This window comes from Candoia aspera, chromosome 2 (assembly GCF_035149785.1).
Source record: "Candoia aspera isolate rCanAsp1 chromosome 2, rCanAsp1.hap2, whole genome shotgun sequence".
Taxonomy (NCBI): Eukaryota; Metazoa; Chordata; class Lepidosauria; order Squamata; family Boidae; genus Candoia; species Candoia aspera.
In genome coordinates this window covers 15,527,842-15,545,012 of record NC_086154.1, presented here as the reverse complement: position 1 = coordinate 15,545,012, position 17,171 = coordinate 15,527,842, and the positions used below count along the sequence as shown (strand labels likewise).

At 43.9% G+C, this 17,171-nt stretch overlaps 1 protein-coding gene across 1 annotated transcript; it reads right to left on the bottom strand.

Moving 5' to 3' along the window:
• Positions 1–294: 294 nt before the first annotated feature.
• On the bottom strand, positions 295–15,483 carry LOC134488941 (C-type lectin domain family 2 member D-like). Its single transcript, XM_063291297.1, has 8 exons — positions 15,244–15,483; positions 14,511–14,533; positions 12,456–12,544; positions 7,632–7,727; positions 4,348–4,452; positions 2,725–2,903; positions 1,437–1,540; positions 295–462 (listed from the first exon to the last, which is right to left on the bottom strand). Exons 1-8 carry the CDS (start codon positions 15,430–15,432, stop codon positions 327–329), a joined length of 921 nt encoding a protein of 306 aa, XP_063147367.1. The 5' UTR covers positions 15,433–15,483; the 3' UTR covers positions 295–326.
• Positions 15,484–17,171: the final 1,688 nt, after the last annotated feature.

The following is a 17,171-nucleotide window of genomic DNA, read 5'->3' as shown; positions in this document are numbered from 1 at the left end:
GTATACTTCTAATTTACTTGGGAGTAAATCCTACTAAATTTAAGGAGCGTTCTCCCATGAAAACCTATTTAGGATTGCAACCTATAATGAAAGAAAGACCGTTAAAATATGTTAGGATCTTTTCTTACTGTACATCACCTTGATTTTTCAATCTACTTGTACATTGTACATATACCACGTACAGTAAAAACATTTATCTCCTGCGTGGATGAAAAGGACGGCCACCCACAGAAATTTATCATGGTGCACACACACACACCGCCGAGTGGCAGTGAAGGAACAAGGGCACCACCACTCCGTTTTGTACCGATGGATTTCTTCAAAGGTCACGTTGCCCTGCAGTGTTGGTGGTTCATCAGCCCTTTCAGGCTGCAGAGTCCCTTCTTCCAGATGGCACAATCTGCACTGCTGACAGCTCTGTTCTTTAAATAAGCACACCGTCCATCTCCCTCCACTTCAAAGCTGCAAAGCAATAGAAAGTTGCTTGCCTGGGAATGAATATAACTTTCTATAAAGTGTTCAAGTTGCATTTCTAACCCGAAGCACCCAAGGGAGGCACAGAGAAAGGCTGGTAGGAGAATGCAAGAACGTGAGCTGTAATGCTGGAAGTATAAAGTAATGGAAAAAACCCTAAAACAGCACAGGATTTCTTTGCAAAATACTTCTTAATCAAGTCCAGCTAATGCCCAAGAGAACAAGGCACATTCAAACCATCTCCTTCAGTCAGAAAGCCGCCCATTGGGTCCACACATCCAGGGTTGGGGTGTTGAGGGTTCTCTCCAGGTGAGATTCATGGATGCAAGGGAAAAGGTGATGTTTTCCTGTAAGGGCTTCATCTCTTTGGAATTCATGCCCCTTGAAAATTTGCATGGCAAGCTTGTCTTTTAGCAAGCTTGTATTTTAGGAAGGCAGTAAAGATGAAGCTGTTCTGCAGGGCATGGATTGTTGCTACTGTTGGAAGGTGGGAGTGGGTTGAGTTGAATTTATTGTTATTTTATATATCAGTTCTATTGTTTTCATAGAATACTGTAAACCACTGGGAGTCTGTATGGAACACAGTGGTCTATCAGAATAGTAAAGTGAATGAGTGAGTGAGTGAGTGAATGAATGAATGTAGTGAAGGGCAGAGACAGTTGGAGCCAATCTAAATTTCCTTTTGTCCCTTGGAAGCTATCCTATTTTATTCCCTCCCTTCCTCCAGTTTACATGCCATTCCAATCCAGAACCTCTGAGCTGTTTACAACAGACCAAGTACGAAATCCAGACTGAGACAACTACAGACCTCTTTTAACATGTAGCCCCACATGCCTACATGTGCGGGTTGCTATGATCTTCCTTCTCACCCCTAAACATCTGCCTAAAGAGCCATATCGTAATGATTTTTGGAGACTTAATTGAGGGGATGGTCTGAGTACCCAAGGGTAGGAAGAACTTACAGGTTGTTGAATACAGTCCCATCTGGCCATTTCCAGCCCTCTTCAGAACTTCTGCGGAGGCCAACCCAGTGGTTGAAGGGCTGTCTAGCATTCACGGTGCCAATCTGTTTTTTTTTTTAAATTAAAAATAACAGAAAAACTGGGTTTCAGAACATTTTGGAAACTGAATTCTGCACTTCGTAAGTTACCAACTAGACTGTGCCTTCAGAAATCCATCAAAAGTCATTTGGAAGGTGGGTTTAACCCCCAAATAATTGCTGAGTTGCTACCTAGACTCAGGATATCATTGATGGTGGCTTGCGCTTGACTGAGCAAAGCAACATTCAGTTTCCCTCAAATTGGCTTCCATTTATCCCCCATGTTCTGTAAAACTGAGGAAAATGCCCAGAGCATCAGCATGGAAGGAAGGAAGGAAGGAAGGAAGGAAGGAAGGAAGGAAGGAAGGAAGGAAGGAAGGAAGGAAGGAAGGACTGAGAGTATCCAGGCAGAAGGCCCTGAAGATCTCTTTCCAACATGTTCTCTGCATTGAATATGTGCTAAAACCCAAGAGGTAATAAGTACTTGGTTTAGCTGGGATGACTCATTTTCTTATTTGGAATTTTGTCTGTGGCACTATTGCCTCCCCTTGTTTTCCCTATATTTCTCTTTTCCCATTAAACTCCTTTGTGTATCTAGAATTTTGGCATTTAGAAGAGAATTTCTCATTAAGTTCTGCAATTCTGGGCTTTGAGTGGGAAAATCCAAAGCAACTTCCTTCTTAGTTTCCTAGAAGGGAAAAGTCCTGGAAAGGTGGGCTAACCACCATAGCTGGACACATTCCTTTTAATTCATAGAAGCTGGGGTTGAATAGCCTGTGAACTATATCCTTTGCAGGATTCTGTTACGAACTTCCTCCTACATGCTTAGAATAGGGTAGCCCTTCCTGAAAAACTAAGGAACTTTCTGCCCAGCTCAGTTCTGGTGCATAATTTGTGATGTTGCTGCATAAATGCCTACAGAGGACACAAGGGCTTCACCCTTCATAAGTGTGCATGTATGCATACATACTTGTTTTATCGAGGACTACATTTCACATTCTCCAGAGAATCCACTATCTGGATCCAATGGATTACACAATCTGCTTCTGTGGTACAGAGAATAAAGCAACACAAACACTGGAAAGAGATTTAACTCCTTGGAACATCCTGGAGAGATAATGGCAGGTTCTTATTTGGTGAAATAGTGAACCAGTAGGCAGGCCCGCTTGGTCATGACTGCAGGTAACGATTTTGGCAGATCCTTCTCTTACCAGTTTCTCTAGATCTCCAAAAACTGCCAAGGAGGCTCCAAAGGAGAAACAATGATTCTGACTGTCGCTCCAGGTCCTTTCTGTTTCCAAAACATGATAGCAGTTCCCTTGGCTCATGTGCCAGCCAGGTGGGCAACAGGAAGTGGTGGCAGCAGCAGGAGGCAAATGAGGTTTAGCCTCTGCAAATAGGAATTCATATTAGTAAATAGATTATTGATCCTCACCCCATTATTTAGAAGAGTGTTTCCCAACTGGGAATTTCCAGGTGTATGGACTTCGACTCTCAGAATTCCACATGGCTGTTGAGAGTTCTGGGGGCTGGTCCACACACCTGGAAGTTGCTAAGGCTGGGAAACGTTGATTTAGAAGCTCAGGGCATAAAAGGGAAGGTAGAAAACGCTGTTGTTTTTTTGATGCTATCCTCCACCTCTCCCTTAGGAAGTTGAGTTCAATTTTCTCTGGCTTGGGATCCTCCAAATGTGTTGGATCAAAACCTCCATAATTCCTAATCATGATTGGTGGTACAAGTAATAGGATCTTCCTGGGAATTATAAAAAGTCCATATATCTGGAGAAAGCGAATGCAATTGAAAATAATGTACTGTATGTTGTGATAGCTGCTCCCCAAAATCAAGGAGATCTTGAGGTCTCCACTGACAGCCAATAATGTGCAACAGGGTGGAAGGATGTCCTATATTATGACGTCACAGAGTACATTGTGCTTGGCTGAAGAGATACTGTGAGGCTCCATTTGCTGGACACAGCTGTCATTTAGCTTCCCTCTCCACCCACTCCAGACTATTTCCACCACTGACCACTCCATCCAATCATTATATCAAGTATGTAGTAACTGGAAGAGTTTAATACTTTAATTAGTAATTAAATTTAAATGTATTCAACACAACAAAACATCCAGGCAGAACATTTATTTATTTAACCAAATTCTGAGGCTGTCTGACTTTTTAATGACTCCGGCTGGCTTGCAATTTTTTTTTTTAATTGAAACAAGTAAAGATAATCCCTATAAATAGTCAGGGTCAATTCTGGAAGACCTGAAACTTAAGAGCCAGATGTTTTCATTTCATTTTATTGCCTTCCTATGTCCTTTCATGGTTTTTTGATAGTTTGCAAAAACAGAGGCTACAATTTTCCTTCCCTGGTCTTATTTGTATAACACAGTTCCATTGGTCATCAGGCTGACCACCCAGTACACTAAAATAAAGTGATTGCTTTGACTCTTTCAGATTGGGTTTTCTTGGTGGGATTTCCACTGCATGAGAATGCAGGAAAGCAGTGAACATTCATCTGTTCTAAGCAACTGACTGCCTGCATTACGAGTGATGTTTTTCTGATAGGAGGGCAGGGAAGAGAGATGGAGAAGAACCAACATGTTAGTAGAATAACTGCACCAATGTGTACACCACAAAGGAAACCAGCATGCCTGTTATGTGGGAAGTTATTCTAAATATTTGGGGAAACAAAACCATCATAAGCAATGAGTACTTGAACGGATATTAAAATATCCTTTTTTCTTAGTAGGAATTTTATTAGGTTTCAAGATATTAAAATATTCTAAAGGATGGAATCTGGACTGGTTGACATGGAACATGAATTTGCCACTCACTTGTAAAAACGAAGATGGTGGTTACCAAGCCCGCAATCTGAATGATAAATAGTATGAGCACAATCCACGTAATTGAGTTTTTGACCCTTGAGTTGGGTTGGGTGCCTACAAAGGGGAAAATAATATATCATTATAATTGTTTATTTGTATTGCATTTTTAAAAAAGATCTGTCCTTCCCAGAATGTTTAGGAAAGGCTTAGTAGATCCTGTACTGTCTTGGCAACCAATAGCACCCAGTTGCACGTCCCTGCAAAGCACCTCTTATTGTAACTAAACATAGATGTGATCAGGAAAGGTGCCAGTTTTTTCCTCCTCTCTTTCTCTCTGCTGTATTTAACATCTTGTTGAATAAACAGTTCTTAACAGCTCAAAACATTTGCATTCTGCTTTATTAACTCAACTTGTGTTGGTTTAAAAAATATGTTCTTCAAGATGGGCTTTGGAATTGTAACAATTCTAATTATTTCAGTAGATTGCCCTTGAGAACAAGACCACAGACCATCATTTCAGAGGGGCAGATAAATAAACAGAAGCTTTATGAAACAGACTGGGAAGCTTGCTGTGCTCCAGATGTTGCTAAAGTAAGACTCTCATCATGGCCTGGCTGCCTGTGGCTGCTGAGAGTTAATGCTCAGTATCATCTGGAAGGCAAACTGGAACCTGCTGTAAAAAGAGGTGCCCCAGTCACCTCAATGATGTGGCAGATTCTGTGCTCACAAAGCATTGTGTGTTGAGTCAGTGTGAAAGGCTGCAGTCAGATAGGCCAGACCAGGAAACAGACATTGCAGAGATCATAGGAATGCTACTGTATTGTTGTAGGGTATAAAAGCAAAATCTTGAAAGCAGCAGAATCTTTCCCTCTGTTCCATCTTATACCAAACACAATCAAGGTCAAGTTATGTTGAGTCTTTTCACACCTTCCCCTTTCCCAGGACTGAGTTATCTTTTATTTTTTCTTATTGGCTCCTGCATATTTTTACCAAGGTCATCCCTATGTTTTTCTACAGCTGCCTTCAAACTACGCAAGTACATAGGAAGGTCACTGTTACCAGTGACATGATGGATCTCTGCAGTAACATTAGGCTGTTTCTCTTGATCTTGCCCAAATCCATAAACCCTAAGAAGGGTTTCCATAGGTACAGTGGTTCTAGTACTAAATCATGTCCAGCACAGAGAAAGTCAAGACTCATACATGAGGCTGAAATCACCTTTAAAACAATTGCATTTCTTTTATCTGGAAGCCCAATTATGGATGAAGAGGATATGCAAGAGAGGTGTTTGTAACAGAAATACACACGTTAGCCAATATTTATATAAGTGTAACAAACTAATTTATTAGGAAAGTGAGCATTTTAATCTTCTAAATCAGCTGATTTCCATTTATCTCTTGCAGGCAACAAAATTCTTTAAAGAGAAGAGCAGACATGGGAGTGGTGATGGAGATTCTCTTAACAAAATCCTCTACTCATTTTACCCTGTGATGTTGAAGTCACAGGGAAGCAGTGGATGCATTCCTAGTTTTAAAAATGGAGAGATAATGAGGTCCAAGAAACCAGCCCAGTATCGTGTGTCAACTGAGTTGGCCCAGATCAGTTCCCAGAGCCCCTTTCAAGCCATAGAGGTTCCATGGACAACAAGCAAATAAGGAAGGATATGTTACTTATAAAGTACTTCTTGAAGAGCTTCTGGGCTGTTAGCACCCAGTTGTGGACATATGGAACTAGAGCATATACCAGGTAGTCCCCAGGTTAAAAACACCCCAGGTTAAGGACGACCCATAGTTAAAATTGGAGCCTATTGTAATAAGATTCGAGTTAAATACACAATGATTTGAGTTAAATACACAGTACTATTTATACAGTATTATACAGTAATACTGTTCCAGCTTACATACAAATTTACTTAAGGACAGGCCTTGGAACTCATTTTTAACCTGGGGACTACCTAATGGCAAATAGGGTAGAGCTACAGGACCTTGGACAGCTCCAAGCAGAGAACTTGTTTGTGGAATGCGGTGCTCAATGGAGCCATGGTTCAGTCTTCTTACAGCAGCCACACCCAGTTCAGGCATCCTCCAGCTGTGTGCTTTTCCAATTTCCCCAGCTGGAACAGCCATTGCTCAGGATTCTGGGAGTTAAAAGTTTCACATATTTGGAATCTGTCCAGGTTATGGAGAGTTACAGCCTGAGTACACCATCTTGGCCTTCCTGCCTTTCCTAAAGCAAGGAGACATTGAAAGGCTTGTAGCTGTGGAAGAATGTAGGGATGACCTTGGTAAAAATATGTAGGAGCCAATAAGAAAAAATAAAAGATAACTCAGTCCTGGGAAAGGGGAAGGTGTGAAAAGGCTCAACATTACTTGACCTTGGCTTGGAAGTTAGCATGCCATTCTCTCTCAGATGGTTCCTGAGGTTTTGCTTTGCCTATAGTGTTACATGCTGAAACCTGCCTGCTGATGTAAAGGCAGGCAGCTCAACGGGAAAAGTTATATCCTGCTTGGGTCTGGATCTGGCATCTCCATGACTTGCACTATTAGTCTTCTTAATCTAATTGATTCTTTTGCTCTGCTCAGGGTCAGGGCCATAACAAGTGGGCCCCTACTGTGCACAAATCCAGTCGCACTGCAACTGTAGAGTTGCCTACAGTGTTTCGGTAGTAGGTGGTTCTCCACACTTCCAGAGGTCACAAACATAAAAATCAAGAAGGCAAGGAAAATTATGAGCAGTAGGCTTTGGCCTTCCATATGATGAAGGATGAGGATGGTTTCTATAGTGGAAAGACATCAGGCTTCTGATGGAGAGAAGAGGAGGACAAAACAGAGATGATGGCCAACTTTGTCAAGATAAGGTTGGGCAACCATTTCCAGTTTTTAAAGATTATTTTGGCCTTGAAGGGGTGGAAAGCCTGGGCTTCTTTGCTTTTGGATGGATTCAGGAGAGTGGTTAAAGAGCTGAATAAATAGATTTTCTGGAGATCTAGCAAATCTATTGTATACTGCTTTGGAGGCAAGAAAAAAAAATCTGAAAATCTGTGGTTTTGCTGCCAAATGTTGGCAATGTGATCCCAGTGGACTGTGGGGGTTGCAAAATGGGAGAAAGGGGTGGGTCAATGTGGCTGGTGGGTGGCACAGATTGCCTGAACATGAATTCAGAAGAAAAACTCTTAGTACTTAGTTCAGTACCATGTTTCCTCTTGGCTGACTGTTGGAGCTCCCAAGATCAGAATACAGAAATTATCTCCCTGTAACTCAGAGGAATATCTCCCAATTTCACGGGCCCTTTACCTGCTTCCTTCTTTCCTTCCAAGTTGAAGTCCACCCACTGCTCAGCCAGTGCATGCTTATCACTGTTGTCATCTTCTTTCCCATCAGTTGCTTCTCCTTTGAAAAATAAACAGAAATCAGATATCTTCTCTGCCTGAGGCAACAGAGCACTTCTCCTCTCCTGATTCTTGCAGATTCTATCCCAATGGCCTCGGTAAGCAGGGAGAGCTTGATTGGGACATAGGGAAATCCTACATATTGGTATCTGGGAGTAAGTCCAATTGAACCTAATTGTTGAGGAAGTGGGCAAAGTAGGCCGGGCAAAGCAGCTTTTGGGAGGATGCAGGGCCAGGGGTGTGGCAACGGTCCACAACTCCTTCAGCTGAATGCATCTTTTCTTGCTGCACAATCCCAGGAACACAGATGCAAAAGCTGCAGATGTGTGAAATTTGCACGCTGTACTTTCTGAATTTCCTATTTGTACCTCAGCTAATCTTGACTGAAACAAGATCAAAGAAGGGCCAAGAGAATGCCTGGGAGATGAGATGCTAAGTCCTATGAAGAAAGGGGGAAGGAGCTGGATATATTTCACTTTGAGGAAAGGTGGGGGGGGGGGTAAGGTAGCCCTTTTTAAATACCTGAAAGGTACCATTTGAGAGGGCCAGTTTGATCTAGTGGTTAAGGCACGAGGCTAGAAACCAGGAGATGGTGAATTCTAGTCCTGCCTTAGACAAGAAGCCAGCTGGGTGACCGTGGGCCAGTCACTCTCTCTCAGCCCTAGGAAGGAGGCAACGGCAAACCACTTCTGAAAAGCCTTGCCAAGAAAACCGCAGGGACCTGTCCAGGCAGTTGCCAGGAGTCAAAAACAGACTTGAAGGGAGAAAAAAAAAAAAGGGGGGGGGGTACAATGCAGAAGGCCAAGTCCCTTGTCTGTTCCAGAAAGCAGGACACAGAACAGTGGAATTAAATGATAAGAAGGCAGATTGCAATAAAATGTTAGCACAAACTTCTTAACAGTAAGAGCAGGTTAACTGTGGAACCAAGCACCCAGAGAGGTGATGGACTCCCCTTTGGGTGATGCGCTCAGGCAGAGGCCAGAGAACTATCTCTGGGGGTGGCTTCAATTTGATCCCTTCTCTAAACAAGCTTGAGGGCCCCGGGGGCTCCTTCCAGTTTGATGATTCTGTGATTCTAAATAAGAATTATTTAAAAAAAATCTTTAAATTCTAGGGACCAAATCTGCAGACTTTGAAATGCTTATGTATAAAACCGATTCCTAAGACTAATTTTCCACCATCCTAAGTGGCTGGTCTCTCGGCTGTTTGTTAAGCCAGTTTCCGAAATTTCTGTCTGGATTGCCGACGGTTGGCAGTAGGACCGGCCTGGGCTCAGTCTGGACTGCAGCCACCGTGGGACCTGACCTGTTGCGCCTGTTTCTTGCCTTCCCATCCATGCAGGGAAGGCAGGCCTTGCTAGCTGATGCCCGTGTGGAGTGGACCACCAGCACCTGCCTCTTCCTTTCAGGAACTGTTCCTTTCTCACTAGTCACCTTGCACTTCCTTCGCTTTCCCAGATATTTGCACACATGGGTGCCTTCAACCCCCTCCCCCCCTTCCCACAGTATCTCCTGCGACACCAAAGCCAACTCTTTCTTTTTTCTCTTTCTCCCTTACGGTACCCTTGTTGCTCTGGTGCCACAACAATCAAAGCAATAGTTGTGTGATGAAAGCCGGCTGGATGACCTCAGGCCAGTCCCTCTCTCTCAGCCCAAGAGCCAATCAGGCGTGGTAGGAGAGTTCTAGTCCCGCCTTAGGCCTGAAAGCTGGCTGGGTGACCTTGGGCCAGTCCCTCTCTCTCAGCCCAAGAGCCAATCAGGCGTGGTAGGAGAGTTCTAGTCCCGCCTTAGGCACGAATGCCGGCTGGGTGACCTTGGGCCAGTCCCTCTCTCTCAGCCCAAGAGCCAATCAGGCGTGGTAGGAGAGTTCTAGTCCCGCCTTAGGCATGAAAGCCAGCTGGATGACCCTGGGCCAGTCCCTCTCTCTCAGCCCAAGAGCCAATCAGGCATGGTAGGAGAGTTCTAGTCCCGCCTTAGGCATGCAAGCTGGCTGGGTGACTTTGGGCCAGTCCCTCTCCCTCAGCCCAATTCACCTCACAGGGTTGTTGTTGTGGGGAAAATAGGAGGAGGAAGGAGTATTAGGTATGTTCCCCTCCTTGAGTTATTTATAAAAATAATGAAGGCAGGACAAAAAATTAAATAAATAAATAAACAAATATGTGGGAAAGACCTTGGGAGACTGGGCCAAGAGATGCTGCCTAGGGAACGGTCAGATAAGAGAGGGCGTAGCCCGCAGCTGGATAGTGGGTGGGGCAAGAGGCTCGGAAGGGACCCTCCCTAGTTTCTCGGGCTGTAAAGGGGATGAGGGGAGACAAGTACTTTCAGAATTGCAAGATTCTATCAATGTAGCTCCACAATAAAGTGGAATTAACTCATCTGGTTGTGATTCCTGTCCGGTTTACCCAGCGAGGCCGATAGGTTGTTCCTTTAGTTCCTCTTTAGGTTCATTCCACTTTGTAGCAAGGAAGAACGGATAGTTCAGCTTCACAGAAACAAGTAGTAATGCTACTTGTTGCAACTTTTACAAATAAAGACAAGGGGAGGGAAGCTTTGCAGTTCTGTGGGCAGGGATGGCAAAGCAAGAGGAGCGTGCAACCTGGGCAGAAACCAAAAGGTTGCTCCCCAAGAGATGTAAGGGTTGAATAGGGCTGAGGATCATTCATGGTTATCCATGAGATTACTTTTTAAAAAGCCACTGCTGACCGTCATAGAAAAGGGCAGCCCAGGATGAAAAGCCTGTCCAGGGCAGCAATCAGTTGCTGGAGAGGAGGGGGCCTGCCAGGCACTGCAGCCAGTTGAAGCTGGGGATGCTACTAGAAGAGAATGAAACACCGAAGACTGAACTGGAGAATGAATGAAGTCCATCAGTCCATCAGTCGGTCAGTCCATCAGTCAGTCAGTCAATCACTGAAGCAGCACTTTCCTAGTAGCTTAAGAACAGAGTTCAGTGCTTCAGTGCTTCAGTGATTGACTGACTGATTGACTGACTGACTGACTGACTTCATTTTCATACAGGCTAGAAAACAGTACTTTTGAATCAAAACTGGAAAGCACAAGTATAGAGTGAATTTGCAATGGGCCAGAAGTGGGAGGAGCATGCTGTTACCTTTTCCTGCCCTCAGGAAGCAGTGAAAGGTCTGTGTGGGTGATGGGCCAAGCAGAATGTGCAAATCTGCCCTAACCCATGTGGTAGAAATCTCACCTTAAGGAGAGTGACAAAACCAATTTTTCCTTTATTAGCTAGCAGAATTGCAACGATCATCAGGTTTCCAGCCAGGTTTCCAGAGCTAAGAGCCCTGATTCCAGGATGCTCAAGTGTTACACAGGTTACAGAGTCATTGAGTAATCACTTTACAACTACAGATAAGAAATGCAGATAGTACCGAAGGAAGTGGGGCATCTTCTTCTCTATCATAGAAAAGAGTTCTCAGCATATCAGCATCCGGACATCAAAGGCATAAGCACTACCATCGCTGACACCTTGTTTATCCTTGGTTGTGAAAATAGTATGGCCTTCTTCACCTCCACATAGGAAGGTGGCAATTATTTCAGTTTCCTTGAAATAATCACAATCGCTGGAACAATGGCTTATCAATCAAAGTGTCTACAGGGTCGGGGAGAATGTTGTACGCAGGGAGAGTATACGGTACACTGAGAAAGATTTATCTTAGTAGCTCCCATTTCGGCTGATCTTATGGTTTCATAGGGTTGATGACTTAAGGCAGGCCTGCTGCAAGGAGACAACTGCTGTGCCTGACCTACTTCTACCTTGTATTCCCACGTTCATTGTAACCTAGAGTTGCAGAGAAGTTGGGGACATGAGTGAAGCTAGGGCAAACGGGTGGAGTTTTGTCAAGAGAAGCAAGGAAGTAGCTAGGAATTGGGGTGACCAAGGTTTGTAATCCACGGGATGTTAGAAAGGGGACTTGGATGTAAAAGGTAATAGAAGGAGAGAAATCATGGAATGAGATCAAGGGGTTCCAACATCCAGAAGGGAGCTTGCAAGGAAATTAGAATGGGGGAGGGTGTCCCAAAGAGATGAGAAGAAACTTAGAAAAAACTTGGGGAAAGTTATCAAAGGTGCAGGAAGAGACCTTAGGGTGAGAAGGGCTCCAGCAGATGGTTGTTAGCTTAGAGCAGTGTTTCTCAACCTTGCTGGCTGGGGAATTCTGGGAGTTGAACTCCACCCATCTTAAACTTGCCAAGATTGAGAAACACTGGCTTAGACAGATGACTTGAAGAAAGCCCGGCTGGTGGAGTGGTGAAGTCCTGAACTAGGTGAGGGGAGGTCCAGGTTCCTGTCTCAGCCACAGAGGCTCCCCTGGGGAGTCTGGGCCACACCCTTCCTCTCAGCCCAAGATCCAGAGTAGTTAAGCGGTCGAGGGGCTAGTCTGGCCCCAAGCTGTGGAAGCTTCCTGGGGGACTTTGGTGGAAAACACTCCCAAAGAACTTACCAAGAGTTCAAAGTATCCTCTTATTGGACCCCCAGACCCTAAGCCTTGGGGCAGAGAGTCCAAAGGTAAAGTTAATAGGAGTAGATACAGGTTACACATATATGGTACCCATGACATGTGCAATCAGTCCCATAGGCAGTGTCCTAACAAGGTGAGATAACCAGTTTTTTTTTATGAGCCACTAAATCCTGATTATGAAGATCCAGTACTACAGAAGTTTTTCCCAGATGCATATTTTAGATACAATATCGCTTGTAATGAAACTTTTTTTTTTACCTTTTTCTGTGAAGCCTGCTGTGTTTGTGTTTGAAAATCCTACAATGGAAGAACTGGTTGGCTTTGATTCTGGAAAATCATCCTTCCCCCTAGGGAGAGAGAGAATTCAGGCCATAAATGATGCATAATTGAAGAAGATCAAAACATTTGCCTTTTCATATGATAGACCGTAGAGTGGAATATAATGTGATTCTTCAACTAAGCTGCATACACAAAACATAGTACAGGTAGTCCTCAACTTAAAACCACAATTGGGAACTTCTGTCACTAAGTGATGCAGTCATTAAGGGAGTCGTGCCCAATTTTATGACATTTTTTGCTGCAGTTGTTAGGCAGATCACATGGTTCCCCATCGATTTTGCTTGTCAGGAGCTGACTGGGAAGGTTGCAAATGGCAATCATGTGACCCTGGGATGCTGCAACTGTCATAAATACATGGTGGTTGCCAAGTGCCCAAATTTTGATCACATGACCGGGGGGATGCTGCGACAGTCGTAAGTGTGAGGACTGGTTGTAAGCCACTTTTTCCAGCACCATTGTATCTTCGAACAGTTGTTAAAAGAATGGTTGTAAGTCGAGGACTACCCTGTAATAGAAATACTAGCTAAAATAGCATGTCAATAAGGTGGCAATCAGTATACTATCAGTGAATAACCTCCATATTAATATAGCAGCATCGAGACATAAAAAAGTGTCATAATGACATTCTTGCATTGAGTTGAACTCCTGGGGATTTCAGGGACAGGTTTGTACAGTTTTCTTGGCAACGACACAGAAGTGGATTGCCACTGCTTCATTCCAAGAAGGTACTTTTCACCAACTTCCCAAACTAATCTACCACCCTTCTCATCCATGTACTACACAGGTCTGACCTTATCTGGCTCCCAGTCCAGAAGAGGTTGGCCAAGGACTGTCCCAGGCCAAGATGTCTGGACCAAGCAACCTATTAATACATAACTAGATTTTTTTTTTAAAAAATCAATGGTATTTGAAAAGCTATCACTTGGCTTTTGATTTGCTATGACTTAACTTAAGTTCCAGGAAGAATATCATTGCCTTGGGAGATTGGCTTGAGCCCGACACATCCAAGGAAAGAAACAGCAACAAGGTGTCGGCCTCCCACCCGTCTCCTCACCAGGCTGTCCTGGGAGTGCAAAAGTGATGAAAGGCATGCGTTTCGGACTTGGCCATCAGCCACAGCAACAAGGGCTCCCTAGAGCCCCTCTTAATCCCCCGGAGAATGCCATTCTAAAGGCAGGCCCACTTTGGCCAACAGAGGTAGTCCTCGCTTAGCAACCACTATTGAGGCCAGCAACTCCATTGCTAAGCACCACGGTTGCTGAGCAAAACATCACACAACTGCAACCGACTTACGACCTCCTTCTGCTGCGGTCGCTAAGCGGGACATCATGTGACCATAACTTCCAATTTTACTGCCACCTTCTTCATTGACTTTGTCTGTTGCAATCCATTTGGTTGGTGGCTGGTAAGTGAAGTCTATAGGGCTACTGGATCTGAGTTAGCAAAACGTGGGTGACCACAAGGCCCAAATGTCGATCATGTGACCTCGAGGATGTTGCGATGGTCATACACGTGAGGACTGGTTATAAAATTACTTTTTCAGCACTGTCATAACTTAGAACAGTTGCTAAACAAGGTGGTTGGTAAGTGAGGTCTACCTGTAATAGGGCTACTGGATCTGAGTTAGCAAAACGTGGGTGACCACAAGGTGCGAGCAAAGAGCATTTATGTGGTTCTTTGCTGTCTTCTAGCGGCTTTCAGATTTTTGCAGCTCAGATATGGCAGCTTCCCTGCAGCCACTAACAGAAGAGCAAGGACGCTCAGTCCTGGAGGTGGAAAGAGACGCCATGCAAGGGGCAGGTTGGTTCTGCTGGGCCTGATGCGAGCTAAGCTCATATACGAGCTGCAGCAGGAGGGCAGTGATGAGATACATCCACCATCCACCTACTGCAGGTCTAGATCTGAAAGTCCGAAAGGTTAAAGGAAACGGCTTTATGTCCCAGCATGTTGGAGCATCATCAGGAAAGCACTCACCCACTCAGGACGCTTCCAGTAGCCTAGATGAGAAAGAATGAGATCAAGTGTTATTTGAGCCTTGAGTTTTTCCTTTGCAAAAAGTCAAACAAGAAACAACGGTCACATTAAGAGATATGGCTCTGTTTTTCAATCCTGAACTTTGGATACGACATGTTATGATGCCACGTTATGTACCTTCTATTCTATTCTATTCTATTCCATTCCATTCCATTCCATTCCATTCCATTCCATTCTATTGCCATACTGTTGTTTATAAAAAGAATTTTGGTGCAAAGACAAAAAAATTAAACTCCCTCATCCCCCATCTGCTAATATTAGGTCAGAGACTTTCTGCAGTTGCTGTTGCTAGAAGCTACTTCTAATCTGATCTTCTGGCAATTGATATCCACAAAGGGGATTTTACTTTTTTCAATTCCAGATGAGGGTGATAGATAACCATTATCATAATGGGTGCATATTGTGCCTTTGCTGCAGCAAATGTTTTTAATCAGAGTCCCTTTGTTCTGATATTTGAAGTTAAAGTGAATTGACTCATGGCTAGACTACCCTAATGAATCTCATGCAGAGCTGCCCTTGAAGACTGTTTGGAGGCTTAGCCTGGTGCAGATGAGGACATTGTACTAACTGGTAGAAGGTTTTAAGTGGGAGGATTTTAGCCCAGGTCCCATGTGTTTACTGGGCTGGCTCCCTACTGTCTTCTGGATCGTTTGGGGGGATTATGCTGGTTTACCTGATTTTCTGGTTGATTCCTGGGAATTATAGTGTGTGTAGCATGATCCCAGGATTTTCTGCAGCCTGAACAAAGGGGGATTTGTTCCTCCATACAGAAAAGACTTAAGTCTTCTTTATGTGTCCTGCACACATCTTGAGTTGACCGTTTTGTTTCATCTACAGTGGCCTGTCTGGTGGCTTCTTCCATTTTCCCCAGAAGTTCTGTAGACCCACGTTTATTTTTCAGTGAATCTCCTCTACAACTCACTTCTTCCTCCCAGGACTGGGAGGTGCATGTTTGAGAAAAATTGATCCCACAGGATGGAGTGGCCAGATGTCGACAGTTCGTCAAACCGATCAAACAAACTGTTTCATCTTTAGAATGGCTTGAGGTTGTGATATTCTCCTGGCTTCCTGATGAAGAAAAGAAAAGAAATGTGAACTCATCCAAGAGAAGTTATAACACATTCAAATATTGTAAAATATTGTAAAATTGGACTGCTCGTGGTTTGGGCCCATTTTTGTACCTTCTAACGTCAGGTTATAGATCTAACCAACAGATCTTTCCTCAGAAGCCATCTGGAGCGATTTCTGATGTTCAGGGTATAAGTGACACAGTAGACAACCACTTCTTGTCAAAACTTCCACAATAATATAAGTTGGTCTTATTTTCTACTTGATTCAGTATATGGAATTGCTAATATCTATATTTAGGAAAAGTCCTAAGACAACATTCATTTGGAGAACAGGAAACTGTAGTTCTTCTTTATTAAACCTGGACAAGAAGAACCATGAGTTCTCCATGCAAGTAAAATGTAGAGATAATACTTAACACAGGGATAAGCAAGTTTGAATCCTCATACCAGTTTCTAAGTTCTAAGCCTTATATCTACATTTAAGCCTTAACACTTAAATGCAATGTTGTTGTTTATTCGTTTAGTCGCTTCCGACTCTTCGTGACTTCATGGACCAGCCCACGCCAGAGCTTCCTGTCGGTCGTCAACACCCCCAGCTCCCCCAGGGACGAGTCCGTCACCTCTAGAATATCATCCATCCATCTTGCCCTTGGTCGGCCCCTCTTCCTTTTGCCTTCCACTCTCCCCAGCATCAGCATCTTCTCCAGGGTGTCCTGTCTTCTCATTATGTGGCCAAAGTATTTCAGTTTTGCCTTTAATATCATTCCCTCAAGTGAGCAGTCTGGCTTTATTTCCTGGAGGATGGAGTGGTTTGATCTTCTTGCAGTCCAAGGCACTCTCAGAATTTTCCTCCAACACCACAGTTCAAAAGCATCGATCTTCCTTCGCTCAGCCTTCCTTATGGTCCACTCTCACAGCCATATGTTACTACAGGGAACACCATTGCTTTAACTATGCGGGCCTTTGTTGTCAGTGTGATGTCTCTGCTCTTAACTATTTTATCGAGATTTGTCATTGCTCTTCTCCCAAGGATTAAGCGTCTTCTGATTTCCTGACTGCAGTCAGCATCTGCAGTAATCTTTGCACCTAGGAATACAAAGTCTTTCACTGCTTCTACATTTTCTCCCTCTATTTGCCAGTTATCAATCAAGCTGGTTGCCATAATCTTGGTTTTTTTGAGGTTTAGCTGCAAGCCAGCTTTTGCACTTTCTTCTTTCACCTTCATCATAAGGCTCCTCAGTTCCTCTTCACTTTCAGCCATCAAAGTGGTATCATCTGCATATCTGAGATTGTTAATGTTTCTTCCAGAGATTTTAACTCCAGCCTTGGATTCCCCAAGGCCAGCTTGTCGCATGATGTGTTCTGCATACAATTTGAATAGGTAGGGTGAGAGGATACAGCCCTGCCGTACTCCTTTCCCTATCTTAAACCAGTCCGTTGTTCCGTGGTCTGTTCTTACTGTTGCTACTTGGTCGTTATACAGATTCTTCAGGAGGCAGACAAGATGACTTGGTATCCCCATACCGCTAAG

Coding starts and splice junctions, on each gene's coding strand:
- LOC134488941 (XM_063291297.1), bottom strand. CDS start 15,432: ATGGAAGAAGCCACCAGACAGGCCACTGTAGATGAAACAAAACGGTCA. Junction 12,545..14,510: donor ACTGGAAGCGTCCTGAGTGG/GTGAGTGCTTTC, acceptor CTCTCTCCCTAG/GGGGAAGGATGATTTTCCAG. Junction 463..1,436: donor GGGACTGTATTCAACAACCT/GTAAGTTCTTCC, acceptor ATTGCTTTGCAG/CTTTGAAGTGGAGGGAGATG.